Source organism: Saccostrea echinata, unplaced genomic scaffold, assembly GCF_033153115.1.
Source record: "Saccostrea echinata isolate AGI-Se365-2 ecotype Australia unplaced genomic scaffold, CSIRO_AGI_Sech_v1 ptg000056l, whole genome shotgun sequence".
In the NCBI taxonomy this organism is placed as follows: domain Eukaryota; kingdom Metazoa; phylum Mollusca; class Bivalvia; order Ostreida; family Ostreidae; genus Saccostrea; species Saccostrea echinata.
This window is the reverse complement of record NW_026889805.1, coordinates 12413955-12428567: the sequence shown is the minus strand read 5'-3', so window position 1 is coordinate 12428567 and position 14613 is coordinate 12413955. Positions and strand designations below refer to the sequence as shown.

At 32.3% G+C, this 14613-nt stretch overlaps 2 protein-coding genes across 2 annotated transcripts; both read left to right on the top strand.

Annotated features, from left to right (window-relative positions):
* On the top strand, positions 1 to 5472 carry LOC133173851 (uncharacterized). The gene is made up of 4 exons (XM_061308924.1): positions 1 to 113; positions 218 to 285; positions 4028 to 4156; positions 4658 to 5472. Exons 1-4 carry the CDS (start codon positions 16 to 18, stop codon positions 5470 to 5472), a joined length of 1110 nt encoding a protein of 369 aa, XP_061164908.1. The 5' UTR covers positions 1 to 15.
* Positions 5473 to 8831: 3359 nt separating this feature from the next.
* LOC133173850 (uncharacterized) lies at positions 8832 to 10372 on the top strand. The gene is made up of 4 exons (XM_061308923.1): positions 8832 to 8920; positions 9125 to 9180; positions 9280 to 9411; positions 9594 to 10372. The coding sequence occupies exon 4, from the start codon at positions 9653 to 9655 to the stop codon at positions 10370 to 10372; it is 720 nt and encodes a 239-aa protein (XP_061164907.1). The 5' UTR covers positions 8832 to 8920; positions 9125 to 9180; positions 9280 to 9411; positions 9594 to 9652.
* The last annotated feature ends 4241 nt before the right edge of the window (positions 10373 to 14613 follow it).

Below are 14613 nucleotides of genomic sequence, written 5' to 3'. Positions count from 1 at the left end.
CTTTTTCATTGACTAATGAAGATGCATTTCGTTCATTTAAAAATCTATATTTGCATTCATGTTCATATATTTTTGAATCTCAAATTGCTGACCAGTTCTCAATTCTGTGGCACGTGAGTAACTTTCAGTTTTAAATACCCATTCTAAAATATTTTCATCTTAAATTAAATGAAAAAAAACCTTTTTTCCTTTAATTTCATTTTTTAAACCTTTTCAGCAGAATTGGTGGTTTAGATTACTGCTGTGATAATTATTACTACGATCGAGTGAAGAATGACTGTATTGGTAAACAATCACGTTTTATATCATTACGTTTTTTTTAAAATATACATTATAATACGATGAAAGAGCTAGGTTCACTTTAGGCATTCAATGGTCCTGTTGATATACCAATTTATTGACTAACACCTTATGTTCCATTTTAAACATCAAGATAAAGTAGAGACTAAGTGCTTTCATTTCCTATTAAATTTTTCTCCTTAAAGTCCAGGTCTTGGAAAAGAAGCTTTATGGAATTGCAATGTTCTTGAATCTTAAGGAAAACAGGTATATTTAAATACTTTCAGAGAAGAAAAATAATATGAGCGCACCCTCTGATCTAAAAAAATAAAACGTGTTTTGCAATCTTCAGAAACGGTTCTATCAGTAAATAATTGCATATTTTAGATCAGAGATTGCGCTCTATATTAAATATCGAAAAATAGCTTTAAAAATTGGCTGTTTTTGTAGAATTCTTCAGGATATGAGGAAAATGACGCATTTCATGACGTCATAATGCATTGACTAGCCAGAAAATTACGTCATTTTTGGTAGATTCGCAATCACTAAATGTCTAAATGAAATTTAATGCATTGTTAACTAAAACTAAGCAGTTTCAGTTTTCAGAAATTCACAAAAAGGCCCTAAGTGAACCTTGTTCTTTCATTTCATGTGAATTGGAACCTATGCATTTCACAAAATTGTTTATTTCATGTCCGTGATATTTGATAGATATTCAAATGTTATGGTATGGATGGTTTTATATTAGGGATGGCAACGAATATTCGAACATTCGAATATTCATTCGATGAGTTGATATTCGAATATGAATTTAAGATTCGAATATTCGGTGTTTTCAGATTTCATAAAAAGAAGTACTTTGATTAATATTTTTTTTTATTAGAACCATGCTGGAATTATCCCTGTTTAATTTACTAGCGATCAATTTCGATCGCCTGATTTCTTTCACTACTTTCTTAGCTTATAAATCTACTAAATAACATGTATTTTGTTTTGAGTAAGGTGTTAAAGAATTGTACAATAATGCTTTATGTATAATACAAAACGTACTTTCATAGTTTTTATTAGTTAGATACGATCGGATCTAGAATCGAGGACAACAAATGAAACCTAAGAATGTCTAAAAGGCGTGAAGAGTATACTTATCAAAATAAAATTAATTGATCATTGAATGAATGTCCGATAGAATTAATCTGTAATTAATATTGTAAAGGGCTTAATTTCAGAATAAATGTGCAAATAACATGATTATCTAGGGTTGTACATAATCATGAATTTTATATTCATTATCGGGAAATTAGTTAATTACCTAGGAAAATTGTCTATGGAAATATTTGTTTACATTGTATCAAAGATTATAATCATATCTCTTATCAGGCAGATAATTGTAATTTATTACACGTATTGAAATCTGAACAGTATACCGTTACGACTGTCCTGCCTTTTGTAAGACGACTGGTTCCTCAGTTGGAGCTACTATAAATACACGTTTCATTTGTTAAAATTATACTTTTCTACATTCAAATAAATTATTTATTTCAAACATTGAGAAATATCAAATGGTATTTCTCATTGTACACCTACATACAATTTTACTTCCAATATAAGCATACCTACGCTAAACCTTTCATGAGAGTAGGATGATGCATATTTTAGATAAAACAGATTTTACTTATTTTATCGAATATTCGAATATATTCGAATACTTTCATTGAATATTCGAATATAAATTATTGACAAAATTGACATCCCTATTATATATATATATATATATATATATATATATATATATATATATATATATATATATATATATATATATATATATATATATATATATATATATATATATATATATAACATTTTTGAAGAATTTTCCCATTATATCACAAATATGATATTTTTATCCATATGCCCTGAAAAACTGCTGAATCACGCCGGATATAGTTATATTACACCGGAAACAGTTATATTGCCCTCCCGAACACCGTTATATTCCCTCGCGTGCAGTCATTCTGCATATTGATTAAGTCGGGTTCGAAATTCACAGAGGAAGTACGTCTGCGTTTTTTTATGTTCATTTAAATTCAGAGGAACTAGACAGTTTGATTGGGGAGAAAATTCCGTAAATACAACAAAAATTATAAACACAAATGTCAGCGTGCTGAAAACATTCTGCAATGAAACAAGACGGAATATTTCGGAATTATTTATAAAGGAAGAGAAATCGGCCTTCATAACTTTCAGCCGTCTCCCGTTATCATTTTAACAACAATAGTGTTAATGATCCTTAGCATTATTATCGAAACTATTAGTACCCACCAATCAGCTACATGTATTTAAAAAAACGATTTGCGTGTTTTTTTGTTTGTTTGTTTGTTTGTTTGTTTGTTTTTTTTTAGATATTTACACAGGTCCATACATGTATATAGTCGTCAATAAATATGTCCGATTTTGGTTCTTTAAAAATGTTATATACCATATATTACATGACTTCTCGGGCAACAATACCAGAATATTTGCCCCTCGGTAACAGGAAAGCCCTGGAATGTTATGTCGCCCTCTGCCTTCGGCATCGGGCGACATAACACTCCAGGGCTTTCCTGTCACCTCGGGGGCAAATATTCTGGTATGTTGCCCTCGAAGCCACGTAATATATGTATAATATATGCCAACAAATTGGAAAGGAGAATGTTTTCCTTCTCATTTCTTTGTATTTGTACATCCGCATTTGTCTGCGGTATATTGAAAAAAGGGTCTTAAAAAAGAGACACTTAGGAAAACCTATGCCTAAGGATGAAAATGTAGAAACTAGCCTTGATGGAATTCTTTAATGCTCACTTTTTCCAAATGTCTTGAAAAGTATATGTATTACACAGATTTAGCACGTTTTGGGAAATGTAAGCAACGAGATTGTTTTGATTTTCTGGTACATCCAATTGTTTTGATTTTCTGGTACATCCAACAAAAGTTACCGCGCAGGATTTTTTACTATGAATTTTCTGCAAAAATAGCCTTCCATGATGTAGAGATATTGACTTCACAGAAAGCATATTGACCGAGTACGAAGTACGATGTCGATATGCTTTTCTTTGAAGTTGATTTATCTTTGGATTGCCGCTATGAAAGGGCTACATTTGATATAGTATTTATATTAAGAGATTTACAAGACAAAATTTGAAAAATCGTAACAAGTTTTCTTTCTTTTTTAACTCAGAGAGACTACTGATGTCAAAATAAAGGAAGCTGTTTCAATGTTATTGCGTTTCCTTCATACCAAAGGAATATTGAGGGAATGTACCAAATCAAAATGCTTAATTTGTTTGATTATTTTTCTATCAATTTATAATTAGTATATAAACATCTATGTGAACCATGAAGAGTGGATCCATATTCAAGGCATTGTTTGTCAAATCCATTATGACATGAAAATTACAAATAAGGAGTTGGTGTATTTTTTTATAAAAAGTCCCGATTTATCCGAGTTTTTCATGCTTATAATTAGAAAGTCCAGATCTATCCGCATTTCTTTACACTGACATGTGATATCAAACGAACCAATGAGAAAGCTCTTTACAATGTATGAAAATACATGTAATATATTTATTTACTATTCTGATTTTGTGAAATCTGCATTAGTAAGGATTTGGTCTCTCAGTACCTTCTAGTATGAAAATTGAATACTTTTTTATTATAACTTTACAGTAATACTATTTTGTTATATTTTCATGTAACACTCTTATCCCAGAATGCCCTTTTGGTTCGTATGGCCAAAATTGTTCCAAGGCATGCACAAAACCCAAGTTCGGCTGGCTGTGCTATTACACGTGCGATTGTGATATTGATGAATGTGACATCATAAAGGGGTGCCTCAACGGTAATTTATTCATATTTATGCATGTCTCTATCACACATCCTCACTTTTTATTGGAAATGAGTGTGTTCATTTACAATGTTTCAAAGCATCAACATTTTCTTTAAGTATTACCAGAGTTTTCTCTAAATAATGTAAAGAATAATATTTCCATATTTTGATATACATCAAAACAACTTATACAGAGTCAAATTTGTTTCATATGAGTTTAACACAGAAAAAGTGTCACACTGAATTTTGTATTTAAAAATTATAAGATTACTCAGGTAAGCTTTGAACGGAAATCCACATGATAGCATTTAAAGATACTCATTTTGTAATCTATTTACGTTTACTTAATTTAACGTTCAAAATTTCTCATGAAATTCACGTGAGAAATATTTGCCTGAGTAGAGAATATGTTGAAGAAAAGCTATGAATTATTTTTAAGATACAAAGGACTTTGAAAAATTTTCAAAGTTCATTTTAAGAAAAAAAATTACTTGTAATTAATTCTTTTCATAGAGAGTGAATTCAGCACATTGTTACCTGCCAGCACAACTTTCACTCGAATGTACGAGTCACCAGTATCAAAACAAGACTTAAAGACTCCCTATGGTCAAGCAACTGAAACATTTCAAAATACACGGGCATTCAAAAATACAGAGAGTAACGCCGGAAACCTGGTGATCGTGCTTACTATTTCTATAGCGTCAGGTGTTATAGTCATATGGATTGTGGTATTTGCAATTTTTTGTTGCATTACTCGAAAGAAAGTATCTTTTTTTAATCAAAAGACAGAAGGATCTGGACCTGATTCGAACGAAGTTGTTGAAACGTCGCTTAGAAACCAAGAAACTGACATATATATGGAAATTGAAGAAAACCCAGATATTTTAGGGGAAGAAAATATTAATATAGAAGATGAGAGCACGACTAGGACAAGCTATGATCAGTTATCTAAATCAGTATCAGACTCCTCCAGATACAATGAAATCGGTAAATATTACACTGATATTGAGAAATACAAGACATTTACCACTCACAAAGCTTTGCAGAACCAGGTGAAATTAAAACGACACTTCTCATGGCACCATGCATTAGACACATCAAGCATGTCAAGTTCCCCAAAGAAAGCCAACAGTTACATTGACATATGTGAAGACGATACATATTTACAAGCTGTTTATGCTTTAAAAGATATTGTAGAATGTAGGAAATTTATATATGCTAATATGTCTTCTTGTCATACCTTGCATTTTAATCTTAATTCCAATATAGACAGGACTAGAACAAAGATTGCGGAGTCGTATGATGATTTTATAGCTATTCTGAATTAAAGAATGTTTTGCAAAATGTGTTTGAATTGTCATTCTTAGGCCATTATTTTCACACTGAATAGTGTACGGGTTTTTTTCCGTTTCTCCCGCTCATGATAAGGAGCACACGGCGGGTGTGACCGGTTGGCAGAGGATGCTCACTACTGCATGGCACCTGATCCCACCTCTGATGTTTTTGGAGGTCCGTATTTGCTCTGCTCCCGATTTGTATTGTTCAAAAGGACTTCGAGCTTGATTACTGTTCGTTATTTCCATATTTTATTACAAAATAAAAGACATTTTTCTCTTGAGCAATAAATATTTGTTGTTGTTATTCGCTTCTTACATTAATTCGAATTTTGAACAAGTGCATAGACTCTTCCACAAATGATAGTTTACTTCAAAGATGATCCTGAGCAAATCAGCAATCATACACATCTGTTTAATGAATTACAGAGTACCATAAATTAAAGACCTCTGTTAATGATTAGAGAATTTTTATATTATGAATTGATAAGTTATATTACAATTAAATATTAAATATTAGTTTGATAAATTGATATACAGAAAGTTATACATAGAAAGTTAGAATTCTAGAAAAGATTTACCATCATACTAATAGTCCATCATTAAGTACACCTTTCCGTAGACAACAAGAAGAATACTGGATTAGGAAACAAGACATAGCCTTTCCATATGGAAATTTAGGGAACCCTGTTCTTTCAACTGGCGTCATAATTTTATAAATATTATGAATTATATTGAAGGTTACGCCAGGAGATGGGTCAAACACGAAAAAGAAGACCTAGACACTTTGTCAGAATGGATTAATGGCATCAGATGGATGTTGAAATCTCGCATTAAGCGACTGAGGGGCTGTATGAAACTATTTATCCTTCTGTCTTTAATAATTCAGAAGTGAAAAGGGAATTAGATAGATTACACGATCAGTATGTACATGTACTGGTCCAAGCTGACAAAGCTGGTAACAACACAGTCTTTGTTTGTAAGGCTCATTATTTGAATTATATTTTAGAGGAACTAGGATTTAATTCTGCAGGTGGAAATCCAACTTACAGCTTCCTTTCTCTGGATGAAATTCTTCAAAATTATATGTCTGTTTTAAATATTTTTAATATTCCCAACAATCAAAATGATTTGAATTACATGTACCATTCCTATACTGGAATCCTAAACTTCATAAAAATCCTTACAGACAAAGATACATCGCGTGTTCCAGTAAATGTTCCAAGCCTCTTTCTTTACTCCTCACTAAAATACTTACTGTAATGAAGGAAAAACTTCAGGAGAACTGTACAACAGTATATTTGAGAAGTGGTGTAAATCAGATGTAGAAACTTTAAAATTCCAAGGAACTTTTAGAAAATTTGAAATCACAAAATTTTAACAAAATCAATAACATCAAAACGTACGACTTTTCAACACTTTATACAACCATTCCCTACGATAAATTGAAGTCCAGGCTTTTTGATATCATAGACAGCTGCTTTTACAATAAAAATGGAACTCGTAAATATACGTACCTTGCCATTGGTCATTTGCTAAATTATTTTGTTGAAAAGCGTTCTGATTGTGCATACAAGTACTCTAAAGTTGATATTAAAAAGATGCTTGAGTTTCTGATTGGCAATATCTATTTAGTGCTTGGAGATCAGGTCTTTCAACAATCTGTTGGAATTCCCATGGGTACCAATTGCGCCCCGTTATTTGCAGACCTATGTTTGTATTCATATGAAGCAGAATTTATTCAAACAATTCTACATGAGAAAAAGAAGGCATTTGCTTGGGCTTTAACTCGACATTTCGATATATCTACGACGTATTATCAATTAACAATAGTTACTTCCATTCATATGGCGACTCGATGTATCCTAGTGAGCTTGAAATAAAAGATACCACAAAGTCTCACACATCTGTTTTGTATTTAGATAATTTACTAGAAAAAGACGTAAATGGTAACCTAACAACAAAGGTTTGTGATAAACGTGATGACTTCAACTTTTCAATCCGAATCGTCAACTTCCCTTACTTATGTAGCAATATACCCTTATCACCTGCATACGGGGTTTATGTCTCGCAGTTGACTTGATACACAAGAGCATGCTCTACGTATGAACAATTTCTAAAACGAGGCAAGCTGTTGACAAACAAGTTGATGAAAAAAGGATATCAACAGTCTCGTTTGAAGTCATCATTTCGCAAGTTTTATGGTCGATATATAAGCAAGTTTTGACTACTTCCGGTTTGTCGGATGTGACGTCATTAGACGATTTTTAAATACCTCACTAGCTGCTGCTCGGTGATGTAAACCACTTTGCTTTTATGCTATATCGCAAATTCCCAATATCTTTCTAGGACATATAATCCGCTAGATCCCTGATTTAAAGGGTCATTCCTTTTTTTCTGATACTAATCGAAAGAACTTTTAATTTTGAACAACTTCTTTTTTACATGTTTTATCGATATTCATAGGTAATGAAGTATTGAAGGACACGTCTAAAAAGATAAAAAATTTTCGATATGTTTTTTCGCTTAATAGCGAGCAATGACACGCAGCACTTCCTGTGAAATAAATGTCATATCTACACATATAGCCTTGTCATCGCTAAAATTATCACGTTTCTACCTGAAACCGTTTTTAGTAAACGCAAGGAAAAACCATCAAAATATCACTTATGTACGCAAATCTCTGAATGGAAGTGACAACAACAAAACATATTTTCATATATAGATTTTTCTATGCTCTATATCATCAGAAAGTTTCATGAAATTTAGCCAGCTGTTTTTGAAAGAAAAAATAACACGGTTGGAAAAGAAAGCTAAGAATAGCAAGAAGGTATTCCGTTGAGTACGGCAGACCTTAATAATAATAGTGGAACAGAAACAAAATAATATCATTGTCTCTCGTTGAAGAATCACACATCCCGGATACAGTCATTCATTTTAACTTTGATTAGAAATCATTGATAAAGAACTTACTTGGATTTGATTTTTCATTGACAGATATTTTATATCATCTGAATTCAACGTAACATGTCTAAATTAATTTTTGCGCATTTTTTTTTTTCAGTGTTATGCAAATAAAAACGCTTTCAAAGATTACTGTGTGATCATAAATAATTAGAATGTCAAAATGCATGGATGAATTTAAAAAAAAAATAAATAAATAGAAAGGCTTTTAAGATTTGGGGTTTTTCTTTAATGTTTTATTAGCCGTCATCCTTAAATTCATAAATGGTTGTCGTATCTGACATGAAAACTACATCATTTGTTTTCCTTCCGGTTCATTTTACTCGAGAAATTCCGTCTATATGAGCTAATGAGTTTGTTAAATTGGTGTTATGAAAAAACTGGTGAGACAATCGGGTATTTCTGCCTTGATTTTCTTTAGCTATATCTATTATACTTACACCGAGTCCCAAGAGATAAGTGGAAATTGCTCTGAAGGGTAAATAGAACATTTTACGTATGTTGTTTTGTTAATTCTGATATAATATCCTGTTTTTAACGTATTTTTTACGAAACAAAATGAGTATTATTTGTATCTGACAGGTGTGTTAGTCATATACTTTTGAACTCCATATGAGTGAAAATATCTTGAGAGGGACGTTAAACGACAAACAAACACACAAAACTTTTAAACTATTTATAGGTCACAAACTTTAACCTGCTGTTATAATTTCTACCTGAGTGATGACCAATGCAAACGTAAGTCATTGATACTTGTTCGTATTAGTGATTAATATGTATTTAACTTAAAACATTATAAACATATTTTTATTTTTTGATATTTTCTCAACAAATCAGCTTGTAATGACGGTTACTTTGGAGATAATTGTAGTGTTACATGCATTGCTCCTGAGTACGGAAAATCATGTGGGCAAAAGTGCGACTGTCCCGATGAACTATGTAACCATGTCTATGGATGTCAAGCAATAGGTAAAAGAGCTGTATGTTATATTAATGTTACGTTTTTATGGACTACCACATTGATATAAAAACTTGGTTTTCAGATTTTCTATCTGTCTAGCAAATGATTGAAAATATATATCATTGTAGACTTTGAGATATATGTTAGAATAAATAATTTTGAAATGAAATAGAAATAAATCAACTTGCAGATGCAACGACTCCCAGAGTTTACCAAATTACAACATCTCAACACATTACATCAACATTTATGAAAATCAATGAGGAAACATCAGAGATACATATGGTACAAGCTGATACAAAACATGTGACAACGGTCAAGTCGGAAAATGGTCGACAGATATCGACAAGAACTGTTATCATATCAGAAAACGAAGTAAAAAATAATAATAATGTGATAATTATCATTGGCACTATTATTGCCTCGTTTTTGGCAATTCTAACACTGATTCAGATATATGGTAAATGTAAACCGAAATTGAAAAAACGAACATCAACACAGCAAAGTGATCCTGAAACTTATGATGAAATAGAGGAGTCTGCTATTCTTTCAAGTGTCCGAAGTAATCGTTACCAAGACTCTAGAATGCAACAGACAAAGTATGACGAGTTAAAAGAAGCAACAAAAAACGAATACTTATTTATAAAATGTGAAACACCAGACATTAATAATAAGGAAAATTATAATGCACCTTCATCAGATACAGCAAATACAAGTCCTGTATCTCATGATCACTTGAGTAAGTTATCAAATAACACAGACTCTCCTGATAGAGACAAAGACTCGTATTTAGAGCCGATTGCTGGCCCAACACCTCATCAATATACAGAAGTTATTGAGAATCCATATTTAGATGCAGTACACTGTATAGCTGACAGTGATAAAACTCAGTCTCAAGACTGTACATTATCAATACAGTATGATGATGTGCTACCAAATAGGACAGAAAAGTATTTCCATTGTTATTAACTTTAAAAAGTAGTGGATAAGACTACTGATGAAATTATCTAGATGCTACAAACATTTCTAATACCATATTTAAGGGACTGGTTCTACAAAAATAATTGAAAAACAAGTGTTTTATTCATTTTGAATGTAATGTGGGGATAACGAACAATAATCTAGACAAAAATCTACATACTGTTAGCAAAGCAAACAGGGACATCTAAAACATCAGCAATGGAATCAGGTGCCATGACGAGTCAACATCCCCTTTCGATCGGTCACATCCGCCGTGTGTCCCTTGTCATAATCTGGTAAACGAAAATATGTGCATTGAAAATGTAGATATTGAAAAAGTAACTCTTTTTCGTTCCAAAAGGATTCAGTCTTCTTTTCCAAACTTGATATTGATCCCTTGAAGCTTGTTTTGACTTTTTATCATAAAATAACAATAGGCATTCCTTTTTAGCATATACTGATGTCTCAATAAAATTTTCACAAAAAATGATCAAGAAAGGCTGACACAGTGAGTATATCTTATAGAAATAATGCCAGTACAAGGGTTTGTGATGCATGGCGCAATATTTATATGGCCTAAATGTTATAGTTTATTTTTAGGATATTTTCTCACTGTATACTAAAAGAGTATGACAGTGGACCTCAGTTTAGTGATATTTTCCTTTACTGACAACATCATCTGTCACAGTAGTTTTTTTACGACACCATGCAACTACTTTTATGTGTATGCTGCAGTACGTAGAGTAACTGAAAATTTGAGCAGACCTGAATGCAGGATCTAGGTCATAGAATAGACGAAATCTGGCGAAAGTGTATTTTTTGTATTATTATAGCTTCTTATATTTTGTTAATTTTTTGGTTTAAATTAATTTATTCAAGGTAAATTTAGAGAAAATTTATAATTAATTATGGGGATAATTTTTTCATGCTTTTGCATTAAAATTCAGTATAAGTATGAAATAAAGATTTGGGGAGAATGAAAAAAGGCCTTTTTATTCTAAAATTACAGATATTTTCATAATATCATATCAAAGTTTTGATAAGCTGGAGTATTAAGAAGAACTGACAATTCTTACTTTGACACTTTGGACCTGTGCAGTAGAACCCATCATTACAATTTGTACATGTCTCTGGGGAGGAACATGATCTTCCACTCTAGGTGACCATACTTCCCCCTCTTGATAATTTTATCACTGGAGTAGGATTACATCGCAGGCATCAGTAGCAGTTACCTAATTTATAACATATTGCTGAAAAGTGAAATAGTCTTGATATCAAGGGTTCGGAAATCTGTCCATTCTACTCAAAGGATGCAAAACACAAAAAACAATTCAATGCAAAATTGAAATGTTTAGAGTGATTTGTTTCAAAGGCAAGTCTAATGACTAATAATGAGACATATTCAAATGTTTTAAGCATGATCTGAGAAAATTAAACCGCAGCAGGAGGTGTTATTTTGACCCATCATATTTACACGCTTTGTCATAATACGAGAAGTCACCCGCGTGACGCAGTGGTTAGAGCGTTCGCTCTAGAGTCGCAGAGTAAGGACTTGATCCTTACGTCGCGGGTTCGAATCCCACTGTGGGACGTGGAGACCAGTCCTTCGGATGAGACCATATAAACCGAGTAGGTGCTGGCACGAAAAAGATCCATCACTGCTCAATGGCCCTGAGTGCCGTGTATAGGTCAAAATTAACAGCTCTCCACCGGCAAGTGGTGGCGTCTCCATATGAGTGAAAAATTCTTGAGAGGGACGTTAAACAATAATCAAACAAACAAATAAATAAACATAATACGAGAAATAACCAGAGCAACAAACTCAATACACGTTTTTCTTTTCCTGGAAAATGATAGAATTTTTAAACTATACAAATGATACAGAGAAATTATCAGACAGAAATTGCAACCACCTTAGATATCCGACTGTAAGTGTCAACACAGACGAGTATTGTTATGGTGACATAGTGTCAAAACGATACTGAAGGGCTTATACATCAGATCCTAGTAACAAAAACAGTTCCAAAGTAAGTCTTTGACTGAATAGTTTTTGGATGATTTTAAAATTTAAGATATAAATATTGCAACATCAAGTACAATGTCGTAAAAATGTTATTAAAGTTGTACATTAAATTCATTTTAAAGTCTCATTTGCTAGTGTCTTTTCTCGAATATCAACTGCACATATAAAGTGGTAAACAAGCATTCTGAGAGTATTACATTAGCACTACTAGTCCACTACCGGCAAGTGTAATCTGATTCCCGTTAAAAATTGAAAATGCCACAATTCCGTCAAAAATCAATGAAGTGGAACGAAATGCAAACTTGATCTATAACTCATCAAGGTAAAGGTACATGCCAAAAATCAGCTCAATATCTTCACGCGTTTAGAAAAAAATTGCGGAAAACCCTGAAAAAATTGAAAAGGTCGTTATTCCGTCAAAAATCATTGAAGTGGAACGTCATGCAAACTTAATCTATAACTCATTATGATACACTCGTATACCAAAAATCAGCTCACTATCTGCAAGTGTTTAGAAAAAAGTGCGGAAAACCAAGTGGGACAGGCAGACAGAGGGACAGACAGATAGCTAGACAGACTCAGAGGAAACCTATAGTCCCCTCCAGTTTCACCGGTAGGGGACTAATAATATATTCTATGTATATAGTATCCATAGACTAAGATTTTAGAACGTTTTTCGTTTGTCTTGCTAGTCCCCTACCGGTGAAACCGGAGGGGACTATAGGTTTCCTCTGAGTCTCTCCGTCCGTCCGTCCGTCCGGCTGTCTGTCTGTCTGTCCGTCTAGCTGTCTGTCTGTCAGTCTATCCCACTCGGTTTTCCGCTTTTTTTTCTAAACGCTTGCAGATATTGAGCTGATTTTTACTATGTGAGTGTATCTTGAGGAGTTACAGATCAAGTTTGATTTTATTTTCGTTCCGCTTCAGTGATTTTTGACGGAATTACGACCTTTTCATTTTTTCAGGGTTTTCCGCAATTTTTTTCTAAACGCTTGCAGATAATGAGCTAATTTTTGGTAAGTGACTTTACCTTGAAGAGTTATAGATCAAGTTTGCATTTCGTTCCGCTTCATTGATTTTTGACGGAATTATGGCATTTTCAATTTTTAACGGGAACCAGATTACACTTGCCGGTAGGGGACTAGTATTGCTAATGCAATACTCTCAGAATGCTTGTTTTATTTGTAAAGAATAAACTTCAGCTGGAGACTATTATCGTCAATGCGCTTTTTTCCTGGTTAACTCTGGGACACGAGCATATAATCTTGAAACATTTATTTAGAAAACAGAGGTCATCATAGGGCTAGGTTTGATAAAGATAATTAAGATGCAAATAATATCAATGGTAAAAGAATTATGCATATTTTTTCTACATAGGATATTAAATTCCGTTGTCTCTTAGTTCCAATTTCCCTACGATTGGTGTCGATTTCATGCATGTTTTCTCAAGAGAATTTTCTAAGAACAAATGGTTTATTTTATACCGGTATATCATCTGATTTTTATCTCATATGGGAATGTGTTTCTTTTCCAAATTTCGCAAGTCATATATTTGTATTGTAATCATCCATGTATATAAATGAATCACAGTTGTAATATAAGTTAAATTTTACAGTCCGCATATTTTTAAATATTTCTTTTTCTTTTAAAATTTGTATAACAATGCAATACTAGATGAGTAAATATAAAGTTAACATACAATCTTCTCATTGCAGTATTTTTTCTAAGAACGAGAAAGGGAGAGAGAGTCTAAAAAGAAATGGGAGGGTCAAAATCCTTATGTTAAAAATGGAATAAAATTCATAATTATGGTTGTTTTTTTTTTTTTTGTTTTTTGTTGTTTTTTTTTTAATTCTTTTTTCTAAAATTGTAGAAAAGTTGTTTCTTAAAAAACCCATTTCATAGAGTTAAGGTCTCTTATCATGACTAGAATTCCTGAAACATCATGTAAATCTGTGCACCATGTAAACAAGATACTTGTTCTCCCAAGTATATCTTTCTGATATGAAACTTGTTTGAACTGAACTTACTATGACTGTTGATAATTATTTAAATGTGCTATGCAATCCCATCTAATTTTATGAATTTCATGAAGATGCGATATTGGTGTTCAGTTACTTGAATGATTTTTTTCTTCCTCCTTTATTTCCTGCATAATTTGCCTAAATGCCTAAATGTAGAACTTATGTCAATATTTCCTAATAAAAAATTTAGGACCAAAAAAAATTGT

What these genes read in the sequence shown, in the direction of transcription:
- LOC133173850 (XM_061308923.1), top strand. Translation starts at nt 9,653, where the DNA reads ATGAAAATCAATGAGGAAACATCAGAGATACATATGGTACAAGCTGAT.
- LOC133173851 (XM_061308924.1), top strand. Translation starts at nt 16, where the DNA reads ATGAAGATGCATTTCGTTCATTTAAAAATCTATATTTGCATTCATGTT. An exon ending in AGTGAAGAATGACTGTATTG is followed by an intron (nt 286 to 4,027) that starts GTAAACAATCAC and finishes CTCTTATCCCAG; the next exon opens with AATGCCCTTTTGGTTCGTAT. An exon ending in CATAAAGGGGTGCCTCAACG is followed by an intron (nt 4,157 to 4,657) that starts GTAATTTATTCA and finishes TTCTTTTCATAG; the next exon opens with AGAGTGAATTCAGCACATTG.